The 21,521-nt window shown below is 39.9% G+C and overlaps 1 protein-coding gene across 5 annotated transcripts; it reads right to left on the bottom strand.

Moving 5' to 3' along the window:
• Nucleotides 1-1,759: 1,759 nt before the first annotated feature.
• On the bottom strand, nt 1,760-21,240 carry ago3b (argonaute RISC catalytic component 3b). Of its 5 annotated transcripts, none has more exons than XM_071499803.1 (20): nt 20,692-21,240; nt 20,226-20,516; nt 14,987-15,158; nt 14,666-14,786; nt 14,206-14,414; nt 13,321-13,457; nt 12,770-12,904; nt 12,406-12,493; nt 12,160-12,307; nt 11,662-11,781; nt 11,416-11,559; nt 10,513-10,679; nt 9,686-9,870; nt 9,327-9,486; nt 9,032-9,122; nt 8,631-8,825; nt 8,310-8,444; nt 8,031-8,132; nt 7,251-7,450; nt 1,760-6,494 (listed from the first exon to the last, which is right to left on the bottom strand). In XM_071499803.1, exons 2-20 carry the CDS (start codon nt 20,242-20,244, stop codon nt 6,386-6,388), a joined length of 2,637 nt encoding a protein of 878 aa, XP_071355904.1. In that variant the 5' UTR covers nt 20,245-20,516; nt 20,692-21,240; the 3' UTR covers nt 1,760-6,385. The 5 variants fall into 5 exon arrangements, with proteins under 5 accessions (XP_071355904.1, XP_071355907.1, XP_071355906.1 ...); XM_071499806.1 differs by having other exon boundaries at nt 10,513-10,646; XM_071499805.1 differs by having other exon boundaries at nt 11,437-11,559.
• Between the last annotated feature and the right edge of the window lie 281 nt (nt 21,241-21,521).

Genomic DNA, 21,521 nt, shown 5'->3' with positions numbered 1-21,521 from the left:
ATTATAATGATTCAATACATTCTCGATTTTTTTTAAAGCTGGTGTTGTTCGTGGGTGTGAAATATGATGAATGGTTTAGTGCCTAGTTAGCACAGGTTGAATTTGCGTTTGTGGTGCTTGACCCTGAGGGGTGGAGGTGAGAGACTCCAACATGCTGCTGAGAAACAGCACTGCATTCACAATGTGAACTCTGACCAGGAAAGTTATTTCATATGTGAGTGCTTCTTCTATCCCTGCGACTTTTTATCAAAGAACCAGATATTTTCTAATGAAGTCCTTAATAATTTGCAACGAGGATTAAACAGGGAGTGTTTCATTATAATGAGAAGAAACAACCACGTCTTTATTTAATATCATGAATATTTTCTTTAAACTACAAAACAGGGGTGGTCTCTGAGTTTTCACTCTGGAGAAATGCATGCTGGGAAGTCTGCTAATATACTGATCATGTTTTTTCTTTTTTTTTCTTTTTTTTATTTAATGATCTGTTAATTCAGTCATCTCCTCATTTCACCTCAGAAGAACTCGTGTTTACAAGTTCTGAAGTGCTCTGAAAATAAAATCTTGTAATGTAACTTGAAATTAATTAAAAAGTACATTTTAATTTAAAAAAATTATTAGTCAATGCCACTAAATTTCTGCTTGATGTTTAAGCTTTTAATAGCTCTCTGTTCTCAGAGAACTGGGGTTACAAACCAAAGTGCTGATCTTTACCCTGAAGGTGCTGCACTCTGACCTTTGTGTACAGGTGAAACAATAAACTGTCCCTTCAGGGCTCGTACGTACAGTATCCTGTCAAACAAGCTTTTCTGTGACTCAGAGTACAGCCAGGACACTGTTTAATCAAAGATGAGTGTTTTATAGGTGTGAGGGATAAAGCAATAAAAAAAAACCAGTACATAAGCAGGAAGCGGAGACTGTATGTTGCCAAGTTAATTTGCAGTTATAAGATCAGACAGCCGGAAGTGTAAACACAACTCTGTAGTCAAGTGCAGTTATAAAGTGTGTCTGTGTTTGGTCTTGAAAGGGCTTCAAACAGGGAGCGACTGATAACAGCCCTCTGCCCATTTCCTGTCAGTAATAATGAACCGAGCGCTCCTGTGCAGGTGGAGTGCATGTACAGTATACACAGATAACATCCCTTGATAGTGTCCTGCTGTATACTGCTCTGAGTACAGCCAGTGACGTTGGTTCAGCAGTGGATGTTGTTCGTTTATTAGCTCAGTTTGTACACCCACAATTTATAAAACATTTAATGAACCTGTCTCCTCTCATCATGCCCCGCAGCGGGGGAAGAGTCTGCTGAGAGGGGTCGGATGCTGGCTGCAGCTGATTTTACTTTGAAGTGGTTTAATGTAACAGAGAGAAATTATACTGTTTCTTGTTTTCAACCATCATATCAGTAAGTTGCATTTTTAATTTGGCGTATTATGATACACAATTCTGTGCAACACTGTATTTATGAGTAATATAGTTTCAGAATAATCTCTGAAATAAAACTGTAATGTAATTTCTGAATAACATCCCTGAAAAGGGCAGTTTAATTTAGTACTAACAATCTGTACACTTTATTATTTCCTATTAAGATTTTTTTTAATATAAATATTTAAAATTATCACCTTTCTTTACCAAAGTATCTTTATTCTGTGTACATCAGGCCAGCTGAGCATGCAAAATGTGTTTAATTTGAAACTTTTCCATTTCCTTTCACAAGAGCAGAAAGATGCCGCTGATGCTGCACAAATACTAAAAGACAAACTCACATTTCATACATAGAGTATTTATTCAAAAAATTAAATATGACAACCAAATAAAAAGGCTCAACTTAGGACCAGGATCAGATGAGTGTTAAGACAAAAAAAAAAAAAAAAAGGTCTTGACAAACAGTTTTACTTCTAAAAGTGACACAATTTCATAATCAGGCAAAAAACAACAAAAGCACATGAATATGCTGTGAAACCCAAACCTCCTTTTTGTTTTTGAGTGTGACGATATGCAGCCAACCACAGAGGTGTTTAAAGATTTATTTTTGTGGGGAGTCCCTTAACATGGGAGACGGGCACTCAAACAAAGAACTATCTCAAGTCTGTAAACGTCTACATTTCACATTAGAAAAAAAAAAAGAGGAAAAAACTAAAATAAAGGGGTTGGACAGTGACATGCATATACAGAGGGAACGCCAGGCAAACCGATTGCACAGAAACGTTATGATTGCTTCATTATTGCTGTCCATTTGAGGATGAACCCATAAATTAAATGCTGAAGGAGGAAAAAACAGGCAGTAAGAAAGGGGTCACGTCCCAATAGAAATAAACTTAAATAAATAATGCTACATAATGTCTACACTGAGCTACTCTTTACCTACAGAATCATGAGTGTTCCCCAATTTTTTTTATTTTTTTTTTTTAAATTCAGATGTTAGTTTCTGGGTTTGTGCTTGAAAGTGCCCGTCCACTAAAACTGATCCCCACAGGCCTTTTGGTCCTGTCAGCTCCAAACTGATCAGTTCTGCATATTTTGTGTTCTTGGCATATGTCAGAGGTATCCCCACACACACACACACACACACACACACACACACACACACACACACAAATACATACACTCATACAATCACACCTTACAGTATTGTCATGTATCAATATATACTTATTAATGTAGACTCAGGGCTCAGCGCCCTCTCTGAATGTTAAGATTTCTTTGATTTACTTGTTTTTTTTTTCAGCACCATCAGGAAAGGCACAGTCTGTTAACGGACAAATCGGTCCAAGGATGAACTTTCAACCCCCCTCCTCTTTTTATGAATATGCAAAAGAATAAAAAAAAAAAAAGATACAGTTTGCAGCATATGCACTGAGAAACATAAACCCCATCAGAGTCAAAGTCTTTTACTTCTTTGATGAGCTTTTGAGATGATAAAATGACAAAGTAGAGGGAGGTTGTCACAGGTCGCCTTTGCGGAGGAGGGTTGATGGTTCATCTACGTGACAACACAACCGCCAACAGTCTCCAAAACACGTCAATGCAGCAAACGCATCGCACGTTTTGCTTTTCACAAACAAGTATTGCATTATCAAATTTGGAAAAATGATCACAGACCACTATGATTATTAAACGCCATATTTCAATACAGCTTCTGCTTCAAATAGGACTTTGTTAGAAAAAATAAGTGGTGTGTGCATTACATTATCATCTTTAAATATAAATATATCTCCATTCAGGCTTAAAAATGCTTCTGTTTTTGAGGAAAAAGGCATCTGCAGCTACAGAGTCTAGAGGTCGAGTTACTGTAAGTGGCATCATGAGAGGAAAAGGGGTTTCTGTAATAAGGCTCGACAAGCGGATCACTAGCCAACAATGTTAAACATGCCCACAACTTCTATAACTATTCTTCAAGTAAAATCAAATGCTGGTAATGTCTGACATTAAGAAATAGCTTCAACATGACAACAAACGCAGAAGGGAAACAATCTGTTCTGATATTCTTATAGTTAAAACTGTAGGCAGCTCCACACATTTAAAGAGCTGAATCTCTAATCACCTCGACTCAACCATAAACACATGCATCTTTTTAAGTGCAGTAAAACACCATATCCTCTCTCTGGTATTAATATATTTAATCTATATGTATCTGATGAGATATTAAATAAATGTTTTCTTATAGCAGCTAAGGTTTGGTTCTGGTGACGTGTGGCTAGCACAGTTAGCAGTACAGTGGCTTTTAGCATGACGCTGTACGGCTGTAAGAGTACTGACACCACAACCACCCCCTCAAGTCCTCCACCCTCACCGTGACCAGGCACATTGGTTTGGTCCAAGTGATGAGAAATGAGGGCTTCATCTGTATCAAATTACACTGCACGGTCATGAAAGACAACAACCTCCAGGGCTGAGCATCAGAAAACAGCAGCACTATTTCTAAACTTCTGGCAACGACGACTGAAAGGTGTTAATGATCTTAAAAATGTTGGATTCTTACTAGAAGCTTTACTTTTACATTTTTTGTCATTATATTGATATTCATTTGGTTATAGTTGCATAATGACACCGTTTCATCCAAAACAGATATATTTAGAAAAACTCTTTTGGAAATGTGTTAAATTCAACTGTGAGTCCCACCAGTATGTGTGAGGACACACAGAGTCTGTGTCGTCACCTGGCTGCATGTACGTAAACCTGCTCAGAAATTCATCTGTGTGTGATTATTCATGTTTTGTTTTCTCTCTGACACAAAAATACTTTATGATCTCAACATAAGCTTAGTTTGTTGGATCTTTACATAATTACTGATTATTATGAGAAAACAAAGCTCAGCAAAATTATCTGTTGGATGCATGAATCAAGTGTTTACTGATATCAAGGAAAACAGGTTGTTACCCAGAGACTATTTTTCTATATTATTATCGTATGACAAGAATTATTTTGCTCAACAATCGACTGTTTGTTGTTTAACTTAATTTGTTCTTTTTGGACAAATCAGAGATGTTAGCGGTGATTCTATGTACAAGTAACAGATTTAAATGAGAGTCTGAGAATCCTGAGTAAACATGATATTTCATTATTTTTTTCTTTAAGAAAATAGTTTTGTCAACACAATATCTATATTTTCTTAAATTAATATTATGTAGTTAGGAGTGAGTCATTTTTCACATTTCATAATAGATATTTGGTTTTTTCGTACCATAATAAATCATTTTGTGATAATAGGAAAAAACAGTTTGTAATATTTCATAAATCACTGTAAGCTGTTGTGTTTTATGTGATGATGTTGCATGATCTCCATAAAAAAAAACATGTTAAAATCATAAGATAATTAGTTCCTGATCACGAGAAAACAAAACATATAAAATGCTCACACACACTCGGCCTGTGCTCAGATCACCTACAATCCTCTGTGCTGGGCAGTGCAGTATTTTTACAGTTCACTGGGATTCTGAACTAAATGCGTTAACAGAGGCACCCAAACCCACATACAATTAAAATCCTTCCATCCTACCGACAGTTCACTCTTTAAACCAAATGAGGCACTTTTGTTTACTCTGTCCAAACACCATCAGCCCTCATGACTGATCCACGCTGATCCCGCTTGGTCATGAGAATGTCAAATACTGTACATTCCTGAATCCAAGTTCATTGTCACCTTCCAAAACTCACTCATAACAAACCGTTTTCAGCACACAAATACTCATCGAAAACATACAGCACCGAACCTGCTCTCTCTGCTTTAACACCTTATTGCACTGAAGGAACTCTTGACAGCTAAATTGGTCAATTTCTTGTGTAAAAACTGGGGAAAAAAAAAAAAAGCATTTATGGTCGTCAGAAGATATAAACTGTCCTCTCGGTTCTATTGCTGAAAATGAATGTTAATTTAAAAGTTAAAAAGAAAAAAAAAAAACAACTCATAAATAGCAAGAGGAATAAAACACACAAGAAACGTTTGGTATAACACACTGTACCAAGCTAAACTATCACTTAGAGAAGTTTAAAATTGTCCATTTCATGGCTGTGGCATTGTTTTCTAACAGTCCTCTTAATGCACCTCGCCTCACAGTAAGGCAACGAGCGACACACAACGCCTCAAAGACTGGATATACGTGGCTTTTCTTAAAAAACGTGAAGATTTCATTCAGTGTCTGTGTTGGTAGAGTGTGGAGTTACGCTTCTTACTGTCTGGCTGAATGACTGTGAGGAACCACTGGCTTAAAGGGAGACAGAAGAGTAACCACGAAGGCAGCCTGCCGTTTCACGAAGACAGGGCGAAGCTTGTGTTTTTTGTGAGTGTACTCGACTAACAAGTTGCCATGGCAATCACACATTTGCTCAAAAGACAAACAACACATACAGTATCTAGAAAGCTGAAAACGCACAAACATGTAAAACCGTCTACAATATAAACCAGCAACATTAGGCTCAGCATGAGGCTACGGAGCAAGTCGGGTCCTCACTGGTTCTGCTTCATTCCCACCCATGCACCAAGAAAAAAAAAAAAAAAAAAACTTTTTTAAAACCCGGCTGCTCCACCATGACTTAAACACACAAAAAAAACCCCGGCAAAATAAAAGTTTGAGCTGCTGTCAAAACTGGAGGCGAGCTTTAAAAAAAAAAAAAAAGAGAGAATTCATCGTGATTTAAATACAGCAGAGGAAATGTGGAGGAGTAAGTGATGCATGGGTAGGAGCACAGAAACAATTGGCTGGTTTCAAATTGCATAATGTGGCTCTAACTCCTCTCTGGCTTCTATCATCCTCAGGCAGCCTGCAGCAGCTGCCACCGTCGCCATCATGTTCCAGTGACCAAAGCTGCACCAGCATGAGTCGGACCCTAAGACTGTGACTGAGAGGCTGGGGAAGGTGAAGGGATGTGGAGGGGGAGGGTGGGGGGTTCAGGCAAAGTACATGGTCCTCAATGTGTCGTGGTGGATCTGAACAGCCTTGGCCAGCGATTGCGGGTCCCTGCCGTTACTCTGCCCTGAGACGTGGCTGCCTTCCGCACTGTGTCAAAGGAAAAGGAACAAAAACAGTGAACAAAAACACAGTCCCAAAGATAAATCTATCAAATGATCTAGTTTGGTTACACATGCACAGTGACAAATACCACAAGATACACAAGTCAGACAGCTCACAGCAGACGACATGTGAAACACCAACACAGTCTATCAGATATTCAAATAGGATATTAGTATTGCTCCTACGCCCAATAAATAAATAGAAATTTGATCAATAAAAGCCAATATCAAACTTATTGATACATTGTAAAAAATGATGGTACCCAGAACATATGTTAGCAAACAAGGCCAGAAGTAACGTGTCATTCTTGTGTACAGTTTAACTTTAGAAACAAAAGTAGTTGTTACATTTATCCTTCAACTAGCAGGAACATGTTTATGTATTTTCTTAAGTGTGGTTACTTAACTTACTTTAAGTTAATAAAACAAAACTAGAATTTGTGCACACAAATGCTCATATAATCCTAATGATAATGATCCTCATTTTACAGGCAACAAAGGTGTTGAAGTTCCACATGTTTGTTGATTCAACAATAAAGTTGAGTGTTTTTGTGTTTTAATGCTGTCTGGCATGAATGAAGATTTCTATTTAACCTGTTTTCTGGTAATAATATTTAGTTCTTTAGATGATAGTTGCACACCTGTGGTTGACTTCATTAGTGCACTTTGATGTTCTCCAGCTCACCTGCAAAACTGACACATCATAAAAACCCTCCACAAAACTAAAAGACCTTCTCCCCACCTGTCATGCTCTTTGTCGACCAGGTGGTAGCGGGCGCGGAAGGCCACCAGGTGGGCGTAGTAGGCCGGTGCCGGGATGGAGACGGACCGCGTGCAGCGGACGTAGGTGTGGCACAGCTGGTAGGTGAGGAGCTGAAACTCATCGGCAGTGAAACAGTTGTCGTCCCACAGAACGTGGTAGTGGGAAGGCCGACTCGTACCCTGGAGAGGGGAAAGCAGAGTTAATCGCACCCCAGAGAAAACAGCTCCGTGGAGAGAGGACAAACAACCAGCTGCTAAAATTAGGTGAAGCAGGGAGGCCTGGCTGTTCGATGGACTAATGAAAAAGTTACAGGTATCCCTTCTCCAACAGGTGTCAGTCAAATAATATATCATGATATAAGTAAATGTACTTTAAGGGCTTTAAAAAAAAAAAAAAAAAAAAGGCCAGAAATTTGTAATCAGGCCACCACAACTTACATACAAACTAATAACTATAAACAACACATTGGTACCTCATAAAAGAAAGCAGCAAGGAGCAGCCGCCTTTTGTCTAAGTGAGTGGGAATGCTTTGTTTCCTGCACACTTGATCACTTATAAAGGTTTAACCAAAAATAGATTCATCTTTTTATAGCCATCTTGTAACCAAACTGACATTTTACAGCAAAGACAGCAACTGGCATCTCTATAAAACTGTAGTTTTCAGTCTCAGTAATGTTTTAAAGAGCTTTACTTTCAGGCAGTGGCTATAAAGGCTGAAGCAGTCTTCTTGAAAGTCTGCGTCGGTCCTTAAAGGCTTACCTGAATCCCAGCGTGACTGCAGAGGTAAAAGTCAAACTCGTAGGGGTGGGTGATGTCTGTGTCCACTGTGGTGCCGGCAGGAATGTTTCCACTTCGTCCAACCTGGCAGGAAACACAATGCAATAAACTGATGTTAAAGAACGTCATTTTCCCTCACAGGCCTGAGCAGTCAAATTCTCCTTTTGTGAGATATTGGCTCACACCTCATTTTAGCCCAATTCCATTGTCAGACCTATTAGTTTCTAATATCAATAATGTTGAGCCCTCTGTGCTGCTCACCCGCTCATTGCGATCTGCACAGAAGAGGCGTGTGTGATGGCGTTTCTGTACGACGATGTAGGTGATCCCCGGCTGGTATTCTTTCTCTAGACTGATGCAAGCCTCCCTGATAGCCAGCAGCTCATAGTATAGCACCTACACAGAAAAATACATTTAGTATTAAAATTACCAGGTGGAAAAAATACATGCATTACACCAACAAGTTAAATAGTATTTACAGAAACTGTTTTGACTAAAGTATGCTGTATATGACCAAATTAAGTGCCTAAAATAATATTTAACATCTCAGCAAAAATAGGAAGGTAAAAGAAAACGTTCCACCTGTCTGAACTGGCCCTCTGACACTCCGTCCCTGTAGAAGATGATCCTGGTTGGCTTGTAGCGTGTTGATTTGTAGAACTGGATCAAGAGCTCTCGCACCATAGAGGCCAAGTCCTGGATGATCTCCTGTCTGGGCCTCTGGACCCGCACTGTAGCGCAGTACCTGCTGGGGTGGGCGTCCATGCTACCCACCACCTGTAGAGGAAGAGCAGTCACAAGTCAATATCAGCATTCTGGTAATGGCTGTAAAAGCAATACAGCTAAATTTACGAGCCGTCTGTGGAAATAAGAAACAAACACACAACCTAGCCCATTAAAACAAAATTACAGTGCCAACAGGATCCAAATATATATTTTCAAATGAGGCTGTAAAGTATCTTTTTTCTGAAGTGAAGTCTCACCGCTGCAATAGATGGTTTTTTCCCATCTCCTGCTGGAGGATGAGTGACATCAGCCCCGAGGAAGATGACAGGCTGCTGGAACACAGAGGGCCTGGACGGACAAGGAGAAACACAAAATTATCTTCCAACTGATCTGCCACGCAGTGACACAGCTCTGACAGTCTTTCTCACAGAGAGATAACAATCAGGAAACAACACACGAGTGAAGTACGTAGCTGTCCTACAAAAGTTATCTTCAGTTATAGACAAGCCAGAAGCCCCTTGTTCAATCCTATTTGCCATCTTGTGATTTTACCGTTGGTGTGGAACCAGGATGTTGTTGATTCCTCCCAGTTTGACATTGATCTTGAGGCAGAGGTTGGAGAGGGTCTGAGGGGACGTCTTCACTACATTCTTCACCTGGACGCACTGGGTGGCCATGCCAAGGAGGGTGTCCCCCACCCGCTTCACTTCAGCTGAGGGTCACAGATTGGACATTGCTCTGATTACATTTCTACAACTTGATAACTGAACTGACTAAAGCGATAATACTTTATGTTGTCTTCATAAATGGAAGTAGTGGCCCCTACAGTTTGAATCTGAAGAGTTTGGGTTACTGTTCTTGTGCTGCTGTAATTTTAATCATTGTGTTTGGTTTAGAAATGGTTATTGTACCATAGACGGGTGTTTTCCCAGGCAGGATGACAATGATGAGCTGCAGCCCGGCGTAGGTGTTCTTCAGGTGTCTGAACATGGGCTCCACGCTGTCAGCTCCCTGGGCGTATTTACAGAAGCATGGCTGGCCTTGGATTGGCATCCCAGCATCCTTTGAGATTTTCCGCAGCTGGTCGGTGAAGCTCCTGAGCAAGAAAATAAATTGTATTTAACAATACAGTAATACAGTTTAACACAGAGATAATCATACGTGTGTAAATGTGGTCCAGGGTTTAAAACATGTGCCACCAGAAGAGAATTATTTTATTGCTTATTGTGTTTGGAAAGTCTGTGTACAACCTTTATGAAATCAGGTAATCTCATTGAGATCAGGATAAAAACAAAGTCTAAAAAACTAACTAACCAGTCTTTTGCACACTGAAAGTATAAATAAAATTAATGATGATACCCTGGTATACTAAGTGTGAATAATTGAATCTCACATCAGTGGTATGTGAACCTTGTAAACTGTTTGTGTTGTCAATCAGCCCAACAGACTGATTTCCAAATGAAATCTGAATTTGACTAATGCCTAAAAATGTGGTGAATGAGATTTACTAATGTTAAAATAAGCCACTTCTATGCCTCGAAGTGTGTTTGTGAACCAAATTAGGAATTAGAAGATCTACATAAAAATACAATTATTATTATTTGACTGATTTCTTTAAATAAGAGATTTTCTTAACAGTTTATCACTTGCAAAAATGTGTATTATCCTTTCTTGTATTTATTAATTGGTGGTAGTTTATCACTCAGCAAAGCAACAACAATCATTTCTGTGAACTCACTTGAGGATCTCTTCTCTGCACTGTCTCTGAGTGGCGAAGCAGGCGATGGCCCACATTTTGATCTCCACCCCGGTGTGAAACTGCTTCCCCCTCATGTCCCACACCCCGTGGCTGGGCGTGGCCACCGTGCGGTTCTGCAACGACAGTGCAGGGTTGATCTGCTGGGGCTGGCAGTCACACAGACACATACAGTACATGGACACACAGACAATGTATGGATTCAAAGAATTCAGGTAGCCAGAGTGATCAAGATAAAAGGCTAATGATTTCCATATAGACAGTGAATGGTAGGCTGATCGTGGCATTGGAGGCAAATTAATATTTAAATTTCAACTGTGCTTGCCTCTGATTGGGTCATGCATATAAGCTCTAATGCCAGAAATTGTATTTTTATGAGAGACATGCAAAACAGAGTTTGCTTTCAAAATAAAACTGCTTCTAGGTGTGATTTCTTAAGAACAGGATGCATGTGTAAAAACAGTATCAAACCACAGCAATTCACACAAGGAAAAGTTCACTGAGAAAAAAAGAAGAAAAGATGTAGACAAGATGTAATCAGAAAGAAATGTGTTGTAGTGGAAACACAAACATGAGAAATGAATCTACAGATAATAATCACAGGGTTTCCCCTTTGAAAATATTCAAATCTTTTGCAGATCAAATATCAAAGGTATTATTTGAAACAGTGCTAATCTGAGTTTTTGGTTTTGGCACAAAAAGCCCACTAAAAGACCACGTTAAAGGCGTTCAGATACTGATTTAAGTCTTTTTTGTTTTGCCAGTTGTGATAATTAGTCCACCTTGTGAACTTCCAGTGACTAGCCAGAGGAAACCCTGCTGTTTCTAAAACAAAGACATGCTGATAAACACATGCGTATGAAGCGTGATTTAAAGGGAAGGTACCATAAATGGTTCAGAGCTCACCCTGCCGCCATACTGCAGCATGGGGGCCGGCAGGACGCGGCCCGTCACCTGAGCCATCTCGTCTCGCACGCGGAACTGAAATTCCTGGACGAACGGGTCGGCCTCATAATTTGCACTCCGCACCTGAGAGAAGAAATTACATAATTTTACTTCACAGGTTAAAAAAAAAAAAAAAAAAGAGCCAGAAAGCAAGTGTCTGGGTGTCCTGGTCCAGCGGACACTCACCAGTCTGCTGATCTCCTCCTGTCTGTCTGGTGCAGAGCGGGCTGTTGCTTTGATCATGGTTGACGTCTGGTTATCTGTTAGTTTTTTAATGCAGCGCTGTCCAGCTACAATGTTGCACACCTAAATAAAGAAAAACAGTCATTAAAATTAACCCAGCTCTTGATCGAAATCATTTTCTTTTACGTCATTTATTCAAACAGAAACTGTGTTCAAAGCTCATTTCTTATTGGGAGAGTTGTTTTGTTTTCCCGAACCAATCATTAGCGAGTGACACGGAAGCTGCAATAGTGGTTGCTAGGAGTAATAAAGTTAACAGCTCTGTCAAACTCATCCAAACTTTTTCTGTTTCCATTTCTCATGAATGTAGGTTGAGGAGGTTGAGTGAAACTCAAAGTCAAACTTGTATATCGTCTCAAAATGTTACCAACAACAGTGACAGGCAATCTTTGATTATTTAACTTCTAGCATTTGTTAGTGGATTCATCCATCGGTCCTTACCTCCAGGGGCAGGTAGGTGTGTTTCTGTTCCTGGCCAACCTGCAGACAAGGCAGGTGGGGATACTTCAGCTGCAGATTGTACTTCTCTCTGAAGTACTGCGCCACCGTGCGTTCAACTGTCTGACCGTTCTCAAGCTGCAACGGAAATCTGCAGATTTGAAAGTAACAAAAATCTCTCATCAATGTAAGCCAACAACAGCTTTGATTGCAGGTTAACATCTACTGGGACGTGACAGGGAAACATACGTCTGGAGGCTGGCAGGGCGTCGTGTTACATTGCAGACTCTGTACTTCCTACGCATGGTTCCACAGTGTGTCACTTCCACTTTAAGACCTGTGAAGATGGTGGAGGCATCAATGTAAATAAGCACTGGTAAAATATATCAGACTGGAGCTTTTATTCAATGAGTGGAAACATTTAATAGGTTTAAATCACCAAGATTAATTTGTAGCTTCTTTGTGCATCAAATAAACATCCATTATATTCAATAGTCTGCTACAACATCAAATAGGTACAGGAGCTTACACAGCACAGAAAGCAGTGCAGGGTGAGGCTTGTAACTGTGGTGCAGTGAAAACAAGCAGACGCTGCCTTTCCTTGGTGACATACCTTTGATCTCTTTGGTGAACTTGACCCTGTGGGAGTCAGTGAGTGGGCGGGGCTGTTCATCAATGTTATGAATGTCCAGGACCTCACACATGAACTGAATGACTGGCTGGGCTTTATAAAAGGCCGTGGCTGACACTGAAACAGTACAGAACAAGGTCACACTATTAAGAAAATATATATATATTATGCTGATAACTTAGAAAAGATGGTCGCATTCCCAGAATCTATGTATAACAGAGCTGAGATTAAAATACATGTATTTGGTCCTTGGTGGGTTTGAGGAAACGTTTATCAGTACATTTTTTCAATTTCTTGCCGAGAATTAGATGAGATGATAGATACCGCTCTCATATCCTTCTGTTGAATAAGATGCTAAAGACAGTCAGCATAAAGACTGAAAACAACAGCTAGCTTTGCTCTTATGTTTACTGTACAAACATGAGAACGGCATAATTCTTCTCATCCAACTCTCCAAAGAAGGCGAATGAGTTTATTTCCCAAAAGGTGGAACTATTCCTTTAAATGTCCCTGATTTCACAGTGTTAACTCACCATCAATGTTGAGCATCATTTTCCACATGGCTGGCCGTACTGACTGATGGAAACCAAACCAAACCTCTCTTCCTCCACCCAGTGGGTGGTCATAGCCCTCTGGGGAAGAGAAGAAAGATCGTCCGACAGGGGTATACCTGGCAAGGACAGAGAGGACACATAGGTGACACAAAATTTGATAGAGCACAAAAATAAAACTCTCCCGCGGCTGGGAGTAGCATTCCCTGTGAGGTTCACTGAGTGCAGCATAACTCAAGCGCTGCCTCAGTTACAGGTCTGCAACCACAGGAGGCTAAAAAGGTTTTCGTTCATGTTACTGAACCTATTTTAGTTAATGGATTCACCAAATGACATATCCTGAGGTAGATTATATAAAGATGCTGTTCATCCAGATTTCCATGTTGTATTTAAAAATCCCACTTGTATCATCTAATATATCAAAAAATATATCCATCAGTGGTGTTGTCTGGTACATATATGTGGTCGCCATATTGCTTCTGTTACAGCATGTGACAATGAAATCCTGCATAATAAATTAAGGCTGCTATACAGTAGCTCCAGGATGCAGGTATCCTCAGATCATATTTCAAGACCAGATAACTAACCAACAAGAAATACTGCCCTCATGCTTAATTCAATACTATTTTACTGACACCGAAAACTGTAACGTAGTAAAGGTAAACTGCAGCACATACAGTCATGATTTGAAAATTTACCAGACTTTAAATCTTAGAAACTAGAAATTATCTCAAATATTTGGCCACATTGAGCTTTTCATATGATCTGAAGTGTTTCAGTGTGACATGGAGCTGACTTTCTTTGCTTTTATTTTTAGATATTCCATTAAAAATTCTCTCCAGATGCAATTTAAGTGAAGGGACTCACTTCATGGAGGGGAGGTGTCGAAGGACGACATCCACGGCATGAACAGGATTAGTGCTGAGGGGTTTCTCAAGGTCCAGGGGTTCGGGGACGCCACGTCCCGTCAAGACTTCGTGCAGCATGTGCCAGCTGACCAACGACACAAATCTGATGGTGACTTTAAACGGGCGGTCTTTCCCACCTTCACCGGGCAGGGTGACATCCAGATCGACCTGAAGAAGAAAACACAGGATATTTCAGCGTATGCACTCATGATACAAAGCATGAGCCTCAAGCCACAGTTAAATACAAGTTTATCTTTGGTGTTGCTGTTTTTAATCGTAGGAATCTTTTGACAGGGGGTTCCATGACTCTGTCAACAGCAGCCACTTACACAACACTTGTGAACTTTGTCAAGCTAAACAATGATTGTTGTACCTCCAGACTACACAAACATCATCCAAACTTTACTGTAGAGACTTACGCCAGCAGTGGCGACGGGAAGCGGGTTAGCAGTGTAGAGGCTTTTCTTCCCATCATAAACTGGCAGACGGTCACCGAAGATGGTCACCTTGAAATGCTGAACCATGGAGTCCACCACCTCCCTGAAAAGACAGCCATATCAAATAACTTCCAGTCACTGCATAACCTAATCGTACACAGCTTATTTACCAGTTTAGGAATAAAATGTAAAGAAAATTAAGTGTTAAGTTTCAAACTGTCCAACTTAGACAGTCCTGCTAGTTCTGCTTGAATACAACAGATAATCTCACGAAACGAGCTCAGTTTTGGGATTTTCTGATACCTGTTGACTCTGCGGGGACATTTGTCAGGTTTGATGTCCACTTCATACAGGTAGACATCGATTTTGGGGATTTCCACCTGGAAGCAGTTGGCCAGAAGCTTGATTGGCTTCCCAATCGTGCCATAGCCAGGTCGCCGTGGCAACGAAAACAGGGCTTGGGCTCCAACGGCTCCTACAACAGCACAAGTAGAACAATTAATGACAGAGCACACAGGCTGACTCAATAAAGTACAAAACTATTGCAACAGTAACTTGAGTATACTTATAGTATCTATTTTGAAAACACAGATGTGTAGTATTAATGTTACTACTTAAAGGTGCAACAATTAATATCTTTATATTGACAATAGATCAATGGTTATGTTTTGGTTTTACAGGCAGAAACTTTACTGTTTTGGTTTAGCCACAGTACTCTCATCAGCTACACCACAGCACAACACTACGTACATCTACTTACTCAGCACCAAACAGCAGAAAAAAAAATAACAACTACCTGTTGAACATAATGGAACATTTGGCAGCTAAAGAGCAGGTACTTCACTCAAGAGTTGGTAGAGACCAAAAACAGAACTAAAAGAGAGTTAGTATTGAAGGCTGATGTTTCTCCATTGCTGCTGGCTGTGTAAAAAAACGCTTTATCAACTTAATAATATGTCGATGGTGTTTGCAGCTCATTGCACTGCCTCCAAATGGACAAAAAATAAAATGAAATAAATGAAAATAGAAATAAATGAAAGAAGGTTTAATGTAAAAGACAAATTTGTCTCAATATTTCAGTCATAATATTTCTTTCTAAAAGACTGGCAGTTTATGTTTAACACCAATTTATCTCTGCATTTACACATTTTGTCTTCTTTATGCTTTGTAACTTGGCACTCAAGCCTACAAAATTCAGAGTTTTGTAAACCAACTCATCTATCATCAAGATTTAATTTAATTCTGGACCAATTACAATTCAGTAACACATTACAGCTAAAACAAAGCTCCAACTAGTAATCACAAATGTGACAAACCCAAACAAGCTAAGAGCTTTGAAAAGAAGAGAAACCGTAGGGAGGAAGTGGTTACTAAGGAGGAAAGAGCAGATGGTGGCTGCTAGGACTGAAGGTTGTCTGGAACGTTAAAGATTGATAAAGTGATGAAATTGATAACTGAAACAAACAGGCAAAAGAAACCCTCCCTCCTCCCCAAGTCAATCTGATAATGACTGTTTAAAAGTCTGTGGAGTTGGGTGACATTTTAAATAAAGACCAACTCAGCGGTCACGATTTCTCCTGACTGACGTGGCCTTTGCCAGGCGGGAAGAGAAGTAGGCGGGTGACACACCACGCCAATTTGACGCCAATTTTCATAAATGCCAAATTGGAAAGTACTCTGAAAAAAAAGACTTGACATCACAAAACCACACAATTTCCACAGATGTGACTCAGAGGATCCACACACACACACACACACACACGAACATTTAGTCTCCACATACACACAGGGTTCATGCTGTAAAAATAGCTAAATGTGTGCTGTGTTGTAATGTTGAAAAGAAAGAGTTCATGTGACCATGTGGCCATGAAATAAGTGCTACAGAGCAGCTGTGGGTGGAAAATATCAAACTGTTTCAGTTTGTAGCAGAGATCCTGTCAGGGTCAAGGCCTGACCCTGACCCTGAACCTGAACCTGCCGTAAGGAGGCATCATTCAGAAAAAGACTGCACTTCCTGCTGCTGTGTCCCCAGGTCGCTTCCTCCCCTGTGCTGTTCCCATGGCAATGGCGCCCATGTTGCTACGATTTCTCCATGGCAACTAAAGCTATACTGACAAGAGGATGAAAAACAGGTGCACGCAGATTTGTCTCGCTTATCTCAGAGCTGCAGTGACAAAATCTGTCTTTATATTTTTTTAAAATTCGAACTTTAACATTTAAAACTAAGAGAGCACAAAGATAAAAGGAAAGCAACATTGTCTTTTGAGGAATTATTATGGAAAGCATCCTCAACTAGGCACAGGGCAGATAGCAGCTTCTGCAGCAGTAATGACCTAAAAACACAAAAGGTTCACTGTAGACTGAGCAACAATGGAGAGATTAATGACCACTTATTAGGCTGCTTCATCATACACATGCACCACACAACCAGTAGGAACCCACACAGAGCTGACATTCAACCCACACACTTTAAAAGAGGACTTCACCGAGGCATTGCTGCACAGTCTGAACATCACTTCACCAACGCTGGAGATTAAAAATGTGCAAAGCTGATACTGTACCATCAAACAAAGGTTAGTTTAACCATGCAGACCTTTTGTTGGGTTAAGTATTGCTCCCTCTTTCAAACTTGCAAATTTTAAATCTAATTCTACTCATGATCCACACTTTACAAAAATACCAAATATGTCAGGTTGCTTTACAAGGCAATGTTTCTAAAATAGTGCACAAAACATCCAGAACTTTTTTCTGCTAAAATGATGAATCGTTTAATCAAGTAATTGTGTCACAGTGGGAGTAGACGCTGCTTCCTTCTGTTTTATAGCATGACTAAATTTTGTTTCTTTCAGTTTTGGAACATTAGACGAACAAAGAAACATCACCTTCAGCTCTCCAAAAATGTGATAGGTCTTTTTAACAGCTTAGGGAAATTGTAAAGCCTAAATGATTAATAAAGTAGTTGGAAAAATAACCAACAGATTAATCGACATTGAAAGTGTTTGTTGCAGCCATAAACCAGATACAATGAGCTGCACGCACAGAAAATGTTTCAGATCTTACAAATGACTGACTGGTAACTTTAACAGAACTTTAAGAATATAAAGTTGCTTTTTGTACAGGGACACTGGAGATTTATGCATAAAATTACAACTTTCAAAGGGTTTTTGTTTTGTTTTTTAACAAAACAAAAAAAAAAAAATCCATGAACAAATCAATAAACAACCGCAGCCTGAGAACACAAAACATGAGGGAAAATGCTAAATGAATTTTCAGTTTATGGTTTAAACAGCTGACTTTTTATACTTCTTACTCTCAGTTCAATAAAGAAGTATAAACTGCTCCAACATATTATTACCATCATATTCACTCCTTTAATTTCAACAGCCCCCATAAAGGGAGGACTGGCCTGTTGATGCAGCATAATAAGTTTTCCCACTGGGTCTGAAGTGAGACAATAATAATTTTAGTGAGCGCCATGCTGTTAAATCATCCATCATTCCCTCCAATTTTCCTTAAGGTACATTCAACCTTTCATACACTGAGCTGACAATCACAGCCTTATTTAGTTACACATAATTTGTGGCTGAACTAAACCCAATCAATGATCATTATACTGCCTAAGGTGCCTGCTGATCAGTCAATCAATCAGAGAGGAAATTAGAATGACAAGGGAAGTAAAGTCCAGATTTTCAATTAGAGCAGAAACAATTTTTTAAAATCTCAAATCAATTATTAACAATTTTAAAAATCAATTCATCTTTTCAGTTGCGTATCAGCCAAAACTGCCTAACATCCACCGGTTCTAGTTCCTAAAATGTGTGGATCTCCTGCTTTTCTCTTATTCCTATCAAAGTAAATCATAGATCTTTAGGTTTAAACTGTAAACTGTAATATAATATAATAAATAAGATATTTGAAGACAGCATCGTGGGCTCTGGGAAATTATAAGAGACATTTAATGTACAGAGTAATTAATCAATCAATAGAAGAAAATTACAGATTGATTTATGATGAATGACAATTTGATTGAAGGTAACAATAAATTTAATTGTTGCCCTATTATTTCCCTCAGTTATTTGATTGTTTGCTCTATTCATCAAAAATGAAAAATGCTCATCACACTTTCCTCAAGATCAAAGTAATATCTTCAGATGTCTTATTCTGACTGAACCTTCAAAATCCAAAGATATTCCATTTACAATAATGTAACATAGAGCAAAGCTGCGAAACCTTACAACTGAGGAGCTAAAACTAAGACATGTTTGGTATATTTGCTTAATACATTACTTGTGAATTGATTATAAAAATATCACCAGTTTTTTTTCTGTCAATGAATTAATCAACTTATTGTTTTTGCTCTAAATGACATTTGATAATTAGAATTAGAGTATATTACTCTTGTCAACAACTGATGATAAATGTGATGTTGTATTATTGTGCTCTGAATCAAACACACTTCAGCCTATTAATCAAATCCTGACATTGTTTTAATTATTCTAAATTAAATTATGCCTCTAATAAAGCTTCATTTTATATGTGCTCATACAGTGAAAAGTTGGTGGAGAATGAATGGGTCGGTTTCAGCGAACCAGTTTAGCACTTTTTGTCCTCCCAGTCCACCACAGGCCAAAAATATCAATAATACACAAGCTGGGACTCACAAACTGTGCCTCTTGCCAACCAAGTAAATCGACTTATCCCGCCATGCTCAATTGATTTGTAATTAACACAGGCAGCAGTTAACTGAACATTATTCAATAGTTAGGGTTACTATGGCAGCAGCTGGTGTGAAAGGCTGCCCTTCAAATGGACATGCGTACACACACACACACACACACACACACACACACACACACACACACACACACACACACACACACACACACACACACACACACACACCTACACACACCTCCCTGAAAGTGAGCCAGCCACTCTCAGGCTTCAGACACACCTGACAGGATCACCACCTGCCTCTGACAGCCGAAAAGAATGATGTATGAATAAAGGAAACTCGTGAGACTGGTTTGGGACACAGACACACACAGACACAGACACAGACACAGACACAGACACACAGTGACACAAAAGTGACCGCCAAAACCCACCTGACAAACGGACACCCCCAGTGTCTGTCTGTTGCGTCCATGACAGCCTGGCAACTTATTAACCACAACTCTGTCTTCTGACTGCGAGTCCGTTTTTATGGAAATTGCTTTAGAGAGAGAGAGTTTGATTTTGGAGCATGCATTTTTTTGGTGCTATTAAAGTGCGTTGCATTCAACAGAGAGGTGTCTCTGTTATTAACCCTGTCATTAATATAAGTGGGTTGGACAAAATAAAAGACTGCTGAATTAGACTGCATTGGTTTTAATTGAGTGTAACCAATGAACTGAGAGGGGACCAATGTAACACACTTGCAGCTCCCAAATGCGGGTCAGACGGGTGTGTAGCGCTGCACACTGTCTGAAAATAACTCGGGTGCAGCACCTGAACGCCACATTAGCGCAGTTAAGCATGGCCGTTAGTCTGGGGGTCCCACCTGTTGTTCCGATTTCCATTCATGAGGTCTCTGTCCGGATGACCCGGCACCCAGTGATCGAAACTTTCACCGCAGTTCCGCTGGCCGCTGACACGCCGCTCCCCGGTTCCAGGGCTCCCGGCTCCGCACTCCCAGCTCCCCGGCTTCGGTAGCTGCTGTGAACCCGGGCCGCTTTGGGGTCCCCTCGGCTGGAAGTCCCTCTCTCCCCCCGACCTGCGTTACCGCAACTGACAGCTCAAAGTTGAACAAAACGTCCCTCCTTTTGCTCTTTAAAGTACTTTTTTCGCGTAACTGAAAGAAGAAGATGATTATTGTGAGTGTTGGAAATGTTTTGTGACAGTTTCGACAGGGAGTTTGTTAGATTTCGCTGGCGGCGGCGGGTAAGCTAACAGCGTCGGTTAGCTTTAGCCGACCACAACTAGCAACTAACAGACAACTCGAAGCACAAACTGACATAAATATTCACCTGGTCCGCGGCTGTATTCGTCGTCCCGGTGGTTTAACGTGACAATCCGGTGTTCTTCTTTAACAAATTGATATGAGAGGTTCACTGCCCCGGCGTCCTCCTCGGTGTCGGCGAGAAACCGGTCTGAAATCTACACTTTACGCCGCCCTCGCTCTCACTAACGTCAAGCTAACAAGACTACAACATTAAGACTTCCGGAAGGCTCCTACAAAACAAAAGCATTATTGACAAACTGTGGCAGGTGCTGCGAAGCAGATGTTTTAACACCTGTCTTGGAGCTGCGGTGCCAAGTGAAATTCCTATTAATTTCCTATTGTTTTTTGTTGTTCTATACACTCCAATAATCAGTAATGGAAAGTAGCCAATTACAATTGCTCAAGTAGTGTACTTAAGTACTTAAGTATAATTTACTTATACTTTGAGTGTTTCCATTTTTTGATACTTTATACTTCTGTTCCATTATGTCTCAGAGGTAAATATTATACCACAGAACTTTTACTGGCAATTAAGTATTTTGACACCCGGGTATTGTAAAATATGTGAATTCTTCAACCATCACTGTTGGCTTTTATTTGGACAGGAGCAGTTGTGTATTTCCGGTATATTCCTGACCATCTCTGTTTAACTCGACAGAGCTGGCTGTCACTCCTCCTCCTCAACCGAGGGAAATCCGTCAGGAAATATCAACTGCAGAAAACAACGTCACTTCCCATCAACTTTTTTCCAATTACATGCGTCATGTTTTGAAATGATGACTTGTATTTCAGGTGTTGTAAGTTTCTAACCTACCTGTCCATCAAGGTGTCAGAAGAACATGTGTAATATGACAT

Source organism: Trachinotus anak, unplaced genomic scaffold, assembly GCF_046630095.1.
Source record: "Trachinotus anak isolate AG129_WGS33_773 ecotype Australia unplaced genomic scaffold, CSIRO_AGI_Tana_v1 ptg000016l, whole genome shotgun sequence".
NCBI classification, from domain to species: domain Eukaryota; kingdom Metazoa; phylum Chordata; class Actinopteri; order Carangiformes; family Carangidae; genus Trachinotus; species Trachinotus anak.
Note: the sequence above shows the minus strand (reverse complement) of the source record. Positions and strands in the feature narration are given on the sequence as shown.

Bases quoted from the DNA above. Each gene is read 5' to 3' on its own strand.
- ago3b (XM_071499803.1), bottom strand. The intron at 13,458-14,205 runs GTGAGTCCCTTC...TGTCCTTGCCAG, and splicing joins CGACACCTCCCCTCCATGAA to GTATACCCCTGTCGGACGAT. The intron at 8,445-8,630 runs GTGGAACGTTTT...TTTTCTGTGTAG, and splicing joins CAGAGGGCCAGTTCAGACAG to GTGCTATACTATGAGCTGCT.